Here is a 10056-nt window from a genome sequence, read left to right on the forward strand (position 1 = left end):
CACACACCCATGTCGTGCTGGGGCCCGAGCCCTGCCCGGCGCCGTGGGGGCCGCGTGTCGGTCAGGGTGCTGTGTGCGGTGAGCTCGCAGCCCAGCCCCCACGCGTGCCCTTGCTGTGGCTCTGATGTGTGGGCCTGTCGTAGCTGTATTGTGCAGAGGCAGGCTGAGTCTTGCAAAACAAATCAAAGACCGTCTGCATAAAAGCAGCCCCCTACTGGCCTGAGGCCTGCGCTGACTTCCGAGAGGGACAGATAAATCTGGGGGTCCTTCCGCCTGTGTCCTCCCAACGTGCATCACAGCCCGGGGACAATCACTGTTGGGGTGAGGTTCACTCCACCCCCTTCAGGAAGTAAAACAGGACCCGTGCCACCGTGCGTGGGGGTCTGCCGAAAGCAAAACCCAGGCTCCGAAGGATGCACTGCTCTCAGGTGATCAGGGGGATCACTTTGTAAGTTATGTAATGTCTCACCACGGTGCTGTACACCTGACACTATAATCGTGTCAGGTCATATGGAATGTCAACTGTAACTGACAAATAAAAAAGTATTTTAAAAAAAGAGGCGCTATCCGGGAAGCCCTGATTCGGGCAGAAGTCCAGACGGTGTTCGGATGAGGCCACGAAGGCCAGGGGTGTTTATGACAAAGGGAAGGGAGACAATGACGTCACAGAAGGAAGGCGTCGCTATTGGTGCAGATAACGTGACACAGGGACGCGGATTCTAAACAGTGTTTCTAATTTTCAGTCCTGGAGTCATGGCACCCGCTTTCTTGTTGCCTCTGCAAACAGCTCTTTGGGACACAGTGTTGCTGAGGCCCCGTCCTAAGGTGACTGTGTCCTGTTGTGACAGCCACAGGTTGGAGGCATCAGACGGGCCAGGCCGGTCCTCGGGGACGGCAGCTCCGTCTCCGTGTGAAAGGGGCTCCGTGTGTTTGGTTTTTTTTAACACTGACATGGTGGCAAACATCTCTTAGCACGTTACTTCTCTGGAAACCATCTTATGTCTTTTCTTACTGTTAGACACAGTTGCTTTGGCTTCTGTCAGTGGAAGATTTTTTTGTTTCATTTGCATTTTTGTTCCGGAGTCCTTCGTCCGTTATGTGTGGGTGATAGCGGTCCGCTGGTGTCTTGTCCGCTCGCTGCCCCGTGTTCCCTCCTTGCAGATCTGTGTATCAGAACAATGCCAACGTCATAAAAGCAAGCAAACCAGCCTATTCTATGGTCTGAGTCAGCCGGCATAACTGGGGTTAATCTGTTCTTTGAAAACTGCACGAATTTGCTAAAACCTGCAGCCTGCCCCCTCTTTTCTGAAAGCCGTGCTTTTGTAACCTGTCTCTCTCTCTTTCATATTCATTGTTCTGATGAGCTCTAATTTCCTTGATTAGATGGTAATCATCAGTTTTTTCTTAGAAAAGGGTTTGTTCCCTCGAGGCGTTCACAATTGAGTCATAAGCTTGCCCCGTGATTCGCGCGCTTAGAAGTGGGGCCCTGTAATTGTACAATCTTTATGCGACCGTCGTAGCCCAGTCTGGACGTTTTCATCTGCAGCCGTGTCCTCTGTATCGCTCGTGGTCTTGCCTGGGTCCTTGTTTCTGCTGCTGCCTCTCCACCTGTCCGATTGTCACGGTTGTCCCCTTAACTCTGGGCTCTGGTCCCTGTGTCCTCGCGTGCCCGAGAGTCCTTGAGAGCTAGAGCCTCGTGTCGTGTTCGTCTGAGGGACAAACCCTGCAGGAAGCCGCATCGTGTCAATGGGGCGTCGGGTCCCCGGGTCACGCGCCACTGTGTGCCATTCACGCCTGTCTCTTGAGTTATCCCTGTCTTGCGTTTTTCTGATACCGTGCAGCCTTCTGATTTATATTTTAATTAAAATTTGTAATTTTTCTATTACGGCTGACATGCAATAGCCTGTGATCGTAGTGTCAGGCGTACCGCGAAGTGGTGAGACGTTTCTACACCTTCCAGAGCGATGCCCCCGAACGTCTAGTCCCCACCTGGCACCGGGCAGAGCCATGACCATAATATTGACTCTATTCACTCTTCAGCCGTTCCCCCCAGGAGCCCTGCTGTAGCCAACACCCCTGCCGCCTGTCACCGTCACCCCTGCCGCCTGTCACCGTCACCCCTGCCGCCTGTCACCATGCCCACGGTTGGGGGTTGCAGCCCCTACTTGGTGCTGCAGCTGAGCCCCTCGCAAGCGGGGCCCCTGCACCCCGCGTCCTGCCCCAGCTCAACGCTGGTGCCTGCATCCCATGTGACTTGTGTCATGTGTCCCCCTTGTCAGGGGCGGGACCGGGGGCAGTTCTCGTCGGCAGTGGGCTTTCACCCTCCCCAGCTGTGGGGCCTGCGTTAGGGACTCGGGGTCCCCGTGCGGCGTCACCCCCCCACCAAGCACTCGTTGCGCTTCCTGTACATGGGATGCCCCGTGGGGGTCGGGGTGGGGTGTGGGCGGCCGTCCCGGAATCCAAGGAGAACGCAGGTGCCGGTGGCAGGTGTGGGCAGAAAGGGAGCAAACCCCGATGGCTGCATCACAAAGCCACACTCTCGAAGGGGACGGCCACGCTCACGTGTCCCAGCAAAGTGCTGTCACCTGTAAACCTTCTCCCCAGCGAGCACAAAAGAGGCACCTTCTGACGTCTCAGAACTCCATGGCACTGAGTGTATGTGTGCATGTGCACGTGTGTGTGCGTGTGCATGTGCGTGTGCATGTGTGTGCACACATGTGCGTGTGTGCATGTGTGCGTGCGTGCAAGTGTGTGTGTATGTGTATGTGTGTGCACGTGTGTGCGTGTGTGCATGTGCGTGCGCGCGTGTGCACATGCGTGTGTGTGTGCACGTGTGCGTGTGTGTGTGTGTGCGCGTGTGTGTCCCCACCAACGCTGTGCCCCCGGCTCCACCTATTAGCTGTAGCGAGGGCTTCCCTGAGCATATTGCAGGGAGAGTGAGAACGCCGTGGCAGGAATTCCCACCCAGATGGCTCTCGGTTCTAGAATGCGCTTCCTACCGGTCGGTGGCAAAGCTCCCTTTCCCCCGATCTGTCACTGACAGATCCTGTTGTAGGTGGGAGAGAAAGGAATTACTTAGAAAAAGGAATGCGAAAAACATGCAAAACAGAAAGCTCCCAGTGTTGCCTTTTTTAAAAAAAATTTTTAATTAGTGGATTCAGCCAACGTAAAATGACTGTTGATGTGTTGGTTTTTTTACACGGTTGTTGCTCCGGGTCCGAGCGTGTCTCATGGCAGATGGGTCCCAGGGTGGTGGCGGGCGGTCGGCCGCGCTCCGAGGGTCTCGCGTCAGCAGTGTGTGCACCCACTTCCTGCTGTATTTCTTACGGAGCGTATCGCCCGTGCCCTCCGCCTTGTCCTGAGTGACCATGTGACTGGACACACTCAGGCTTCGTCCTGCGCTTGAAGAAGCTGGGGACTGTGGGTTATCTTTAGAGGTCCCTTCCGAGTGGAAATGAACGCGTGTGTTCCAAAATATGTTCCCTCCCAGGGTAGGGCTTTGGGCTGCCCCTTGGGTGTCGTGACTTTTCACATGTCCTGTCGTGACCCCAAAACAACAGACCCTTACAGATGCGTCTCCCCTGAGATGTGTGCTGCTGTAGACACGGGTCCTGGGGACCCCAGACGTTCATGCGAGCGCTTTATCAAGAGCCGGGCTTGCAGACCCAAAGCCACCCTTCAGCAAAGCTAGTGGGGTGGGGTCTTGGGATCCGCTCCTTGCTTTCCACCTTCCTTCGTTTCTGATGCACCTTTATGTTCCAGATGATGCACCTTTATGTTTAGAAATTACCTTTGCTCCCGTGCTCGGCTGGCCGGCAATCAGGCATTTTTGTTGTTGTTGTTTTCCAGTGGAGTTTTTATACTGTGACCTGGCGTCCCTGCGGTCCATCCGGCAATGCGTGCAGACCTTCAAGAAGAAGGAAATGCCTCTCCACGTGCTGGTGAATAACGGTGAGTTCCGCTGACGGCGAGAGGCCGGTGCTGACGCCAGCACGGACGCCGGGAGTGCCGGGAGAGATGTGCTTCGGGGGAGCAGCGTCCTGTGGGAAGCCGTGCCTAGAGGGGCTCGCTCTGGCCACCGCGGCGTGCCATGGGCGTGTGTCGGGCCTGTGTCATTCGCAGAAGCCATTGTAACGTGTTCCTTTAACATGCGGGCGTGACCGGGGTGCTGCGTGGAGTTGGCATTTTGACCGGCCCGCTTGTGCACACGTGTGTTAGGAACGTGCTCAGGGCTGAGTGTTTTCACAAATGTTATCTTCCTGAGTCCTCATTTCAGTTGAGAGAGGGAGATATAAAGATCGAACGGACGGTGCCTAACCCAGGATGGCCATCTGAAGCCCTGACGTGACAACAAATATCCCTTTATTCATTAAAAAAAAAAAGTGCAATGCAGCTGCACTGGTTCACAGTGAAAATCTGTCCCTCGGCACACATCGGGCATTCAGTAAATACTATGGCCTGAGTTCCCTGTGCTGCTTAGGCTGGTCTCCGCGACATCTGGCTCGAAAAGAGAGACAAGCGTGGTTATCCTGAGCCCGTTACATGATAACGGAAAAGGAGTGCCCAGACACCAAGGTCTTTCAGTGGTGGCTGCGCGGCGCTGGGGTCCCCGCAGAGCTGGATGGCTGGGATGCTTGTGGAGCACGGGACGTGGGCAGCTGGATGCGTGGCAGGGATGCCCTCGCTGCTGTTGTAAAAATACCCTTTCCCCAAGGAGGCAGTTTGCACCAAAAATGTGCTCGGATAAGCTTTAAAGATTTCCAGAGCAACCTTGAACTTGCCCAAAGCATCACCGTTGTCCAATTCTTGGCATCTCGGCCAGTGAGTGTGTGCTATGCTGTGACACCAGAGCTTGGATCCAACAAGCATCCGTGTTGGCGTCCCCTCCCGGCTAAACGATCGCTTTGCATTTACGTACTTGTCGTGGACGTCTTCACTAGGAAATGCTTACTAGCCATGGAACGAGTCGGAAAGTTTAAGCCTTAAGGAGATTAGGCAGCGGTGGTATTTCAGGTCCTGTCATGCTTAGCTGACCACTGAGGCCCCGGCAGAAACCGACACGTGTGGGTACAGCGGTGCAGCCCCAAGCGGGTGACAGGCAAAGTCACTGTCACTGCACCAGGGTTTGGCTGCTCGGAGTCTCCTGGCTGTTTTCTCTGCTACCCAAGGCCACCATGGGAAGCGATAACCAGCGTCAGCCATTCCTTTCCCAACAGATTATCCTTCACTAACCAGACGGAAGCCCTAGGAACCTCATAAACACCCTACAATTCAAGCAGCCATGTCTGTCGAGCCCCCCATTTCCTGCTCCATTATGTGGGGTCTTTCCAGTGGCTTTAGACGCTCGGGAGACTGTGCGTGGTGGCTGCTCGGTTGTCCCGTGACACGGGGCTCTCTAACATGGAAGGTGGGGTGTGCACTGGTGTTCCAGTGACTCCTGCTGTGGGACAAACCTCCCCCGACCCTGGGGGTCCCCAATGCCCATTCCGTTTGGCTCGCAATGTGGGGGTGCAGGAATTTGCACAATTCTAGCTCAGGTTGCAGCTGGGACTGCCGTCCGCTGGCGGCTCACCTGGGGCGGGAGGTCCAGGATGGCTCCCTCCTGTGGTGGGACATAGGTACTGCGTGTTATCCAGGCCTCGCTGGGGTGGTGGCCCAGGTCCCCCCCATGTGTGGCTCTGCAAGGCCGTGGTCTCAGGGGTTCAGCTTTCTTAAATGAAGCTGGCTCTTCCACAGAGACGGTATTCCACAGACCAAGATGGAAACTACACCGTGTTTTGTGACCAAGCGTGCCACGTTGTACGATATTGTCACTGCTACCGCGTGGCACCGTGACAGGACCGTCAAGCAGCCACGATGGGACGGACAGGACCCAGACGTGCTGGCTTCTGTCCCCGCCACCTAGAGCCCGGGCTCCCTCTGAGCCAACCTCGCATGGCCACGATGCTCGAGTGTCTCCTACACTCGGGGCTCCCTCACTAGGAAGTTAAAATGCTTCAGGCACGGGCTGAGCTCAGTGAATCTAGGTTCTTCGCACGAAGTGAGGCAGCCGGGAAAACGGCGCCACGATGGAGATGTGTCCCGGACGTTTGTTGAGAGAGCTGGGACCCTCTCCTCGTGTCTACGTCTGCAGCCCAGCCTCATCGCCGTTCCCTCCTCCACCCTTCCCTGTGAAAACAGCAACCAGCTTCCTCCAGCTTTAGTTTCTGAGTATCACTCAGCACCTGGCGACACCCCAAGCGCTACGCTGGCGCCGTGACCCCCAAAGCTTGCAGCAGATGCTCCCTCCTTGGTGATCAACCTGCACTGCAGCCAGGATGGGAGAGAGTGAAGCCACAAGGTGTGTCCCGTGCGGGTCCTGGGTGTGACGGCACACAGCGTGGCCGGTACCTCCAGGGAGGGACCTTGCGGTACAGCTGGGAAAACCTGTCTGCATACACACATGCGTACACACTGACACAAATGCGCATACATAGAGTATTGCATATATACACGTTAATGCATGCGCATACACAGAGAAATACAAATATTTCTACACATATACATATACAATACACACACATACACCTGTGCAAATGCATATGCATGGGGAAGTGTATACACGCACAAACAGGAACCACTGTGCAAATGCACACGCAAACACACACACAAAGAAATACGCATGTGTGCACGCACACCCTACACCTATACAAATTCAATTCAAAGGCAAATATGTACGCACATAAAGCTTGTGGACGCACACACGGAGACATGTGCATGCATTATATATAAATACATATGCAAAGGCATAAACTGTGAACACTCACGCATATGCAAACACCTCCGCTCATACACTGATACGCGCGCGTTTACACACGCAAATGAACACGTATATGCAAATGCATATGCGTGTGTTATATGCAAACACAAACATGCATGCAAACACATATGCAAATGTATGCAAATGCACGCTATATGCAAATACATCCCCACATGCAAATTCACAGACATGCCCATACTATATATGTAAAAGAAAATGCATGTGTAAACTCGTACCCATTTGCAAATACGTATGTGCACACACATTCACACACAAATATACATGGAAACACAAAAATGTGCTTAAAATGCATACGTGTGATTGTGTGTGCATGTGGGTGCGTGTGCATACACACGTGTACATGCCCATATACCCGTCGACCTGAATGCACCGGATTACATACACACGTACCCTTACAAGTACCGGTGCACACGGCTCCATGCACACACATATCCGAGCAAGCTGGCCTGCCCGGGGCCTGGCACGCGTCCTGCACACAGCATCTGTGCCCAGCCTCCGTGCAAGGGACTCCGGGACCGGGTTTGGCTGAGGTTTGCCGGTGAGGGCGGGTGTTCTGAACCTGGGTTCTGGGGTCCATGGGACACACAACACACTTTCCTAAGTAACGTGTCTGTGGGATAATGGCCCACAGGGCTGGACTGGAGCCTGGGCTGGGGGCAGTCAGTGTGAGTACTCGCGTCAGCATTTCCTCCAGGGCACTGAGAATTCGTTTGGGGGGAACACTGGGAATGTGGACGTCTGCCCTCGACGTGTCTGAGGCACACGTCCCAGCTCGCCACACACGCTGTCTTCTTTCTGTTTGGAAGAACCAGCTGCTGAGGGACACCTGGTCATCCCGTGTCATCTCACGCTGTCTGAACCCCCTTTGTCCCCAGCTGGGGTCATGATGGTCCCGCAGAGGAACACCGTGGATGGATTCGAAGAACACTTCGGCTTGAACTACCTGGGCCACTTCCTGCTGACCAACTTGCTCCTGGACACGCTGAAGGAGTCCGGTCGCCCCGGACGCACAGCCAGGGTGGTGACTGTGTCCTCGGCCACGCATTACGTCGGCAAGCTGGACCTGGACAACCTTCACGGCAGGTGGGTGCAGGCGGCCGTCGGTCCTGGCGCGTCCCGCCTACTCCTCGGGGACCTGTCACAGCAGGTGCGCCGATAACCCCGGTCACAGGCCGATGGCCCACGGAGGGGATGTGCATCACCCGCCTTCTTTTTCTGTTTGTTTATAAGTCCGTTGTATGGCGATGATGATAACGACAGACGTCTACCAATCGTGTACCGCTTTGTAGTCGCACGTTTAAGCACTTACTTGGTATCGGTCCACGACTCCATCACAGAGTCGCATTTTCTCAAAAAACAGTATGATTATCCCCATTCCGCACACGACGACGTGGAAACCTAGGTTTTTGTTTTAGGACCTTCCCGATATCACGAGGCAGTAACCGACAGAACTCAATAACAGTGCAGCCCCGCGCTTAGCACCGCAGAACACTCAGAAAACATTATCATCAGCTGGCTCTGTGCTCAGAGTCATTGAATTTGTCTATGTAAAAGTTTCCCGTGTTCCGGGTTTCTCTTTTTTTTTTTGCATTTTACTTTACTTTCTTTATTATTAAATTTATTGGGGGTGACAAGACAACAGTTAGTAAAGTTATATAGGTTTCAGGTGTACAATTCTGTAATACGTCATCTATATATTACATTGTGTGTTCACCACCCAGAGTCATTTCTCCTTCCATCACCATATATTTGACCCCCTTTACCCTCATCTGCCACCCTCTCCCCGCTTAACCTCCGGGTAACCACTCAACTGTTGTCTGTGTCCATGAGTTTTTGTTTCTTTGTTTGTCTTGATCCTTTGTTGTTTTCAGTTTTATATCCCACATAGTGAAATCATATGGTTCTCGACTTTTTCTGTCTAACTTATTTCGCTTAGCATGATAATCTCAAGTTCCATCCATGTTGTCACAAATGGCACTATTTCATCTTTCCTGATGGCAGGGTAGTATTCCATTGTGTATATGTACCACACCTTCTTTATCCAATCATCTATCGAAGGACACTGTGGTTGTGTCCATGTCTTGGCCACCGTGAATAAAACTGCAATGAACACCAGAGCTCATATATCTTTACTGATGAAGGTTTTCAGATTTTGGGATATATACCCAGCAGAGGGATTGCTGGGTCACATGGTAATTCCACTCTTAATTTTTTGAGGAGCCTCCACACTGCCTTGCATTTCAGTGTCCCCGCTCATAAATAAGAGCCATTTTCGGGTGTTTTTTTTTTAATCATATTTTTGCATGAAATATGTATATTCTAATCCTTGCCGTGTCTTCAAGGAATGATGGCCGGGCATGAAATTGAGACTCTTGTTCTCAGACACTGAACCTCTGCGGGGGACGGTCCCTCCTGCCCCGTCCAGCTCCTGGGGGCTCCTGGCGTCCCCGGGCGGGTGGCCGCCTCCCTCCCGTCTCTGCCTCCGTCTCTACGTGGCGTCCCCTCTGTGTCTGTCCCTCCTCTTCTGTCTCTGATAAGGACACTGTCATTGGGGTCAGGGCCCCCTGACCCCGGACGCCTTCATCTCTCTTCTTTGTTTGTTCGACTTTTCCTGTGTCAGATCAAGTACCAAGCACTTAGTTCCATGGTTCTCCTTTTAAAATGTTTATAAAAAGGGGACGAGGCCATTTAGAAGGTGGTTTAGAAGGTGTGGTCCCCAGACCAGCCATGTGGGCATCACCTGAGAACTGGTGAGAAGCAGAAATGCTGAGACTGACTCCGGGCCCACAAACTACAACTCGGGGAGGTTGGTGAGGGCGGCAGGTAGTTGGGGTTTTAACAAGACATTGTGGTTCCTGCCACAACCTCAGAGCCCTTTGGGGCTCAGCCTTAACTGCCTGTCTGTGCAAAAAATGGTTGGTTCATTTTTAAAAAATGGTGGGTGTTTTTTAATCACCTCTGCTAATTCCTGTGAATCGCCACGATTGATTTGCCAGCTTGGAAAATTAGGGTTCTTGGAAAGGCACAAACCACAGTGTTGTGAAGCCATCCAACATTCGGGTGGGTTGACGCCCACGAGAGGGCGGCTGTGCTCAGCTGAGCTGCGCCCGCCTCTCCGTCTGCTGGAGGGTGTTCCGCAGGAAAAGGTGCACAGGACCTGTTGGGACTTGTTGGTCATCTGTGGAACTTGCTTACAAAGGAGCAGATGGCTCTGTTCAAAATATAAGTTGTATTTT

At 53.2% G+C, this 10056-nt stretch overlaps 1 protein-coding gene across 1 annotated transcript in view; it reads left to right on the forward strand.

Annotated features, from left to right (window-relative positions):
* DHRSX (dehydrogenase/reductase X-linked) overlaps positions 1-10056 on the forward strand; it is an 82517-nt gene that overhangs the window by 65052 nt on the left and 7409 nt on the right. The window contains exons 4-5 of the mRNA XM_019627114.1: positions 3850-3951; positions 7696-7903. Coding sequence (XP_019482659.1) covers positions 3850-3951; positions 7696-7903 — 310 coding nt within the window. The remainder of the gene's footprint in view (positions 1-3849; positions 3952-7695; positions 7904-10056) is intronic.

The sequence above is a fragment of the Hipposideros armiger genome, unplaced genomic scaffold (assembly GCF_001890085.2).
Source record: "Hipposideros armiger isolate ML-2016 unplaced genomic scaffold, ASM189008v1 scaffold_709, whole genome shotgun sequence".
In the NCBI taxonomy this organism is placed as follows: domain Eukaryota; kingdom Metazoa; phylum Chordata; class Mammalia; order Chiroptera; family Hipposideridae; genus Hipposideros; species Hipposideros armiger.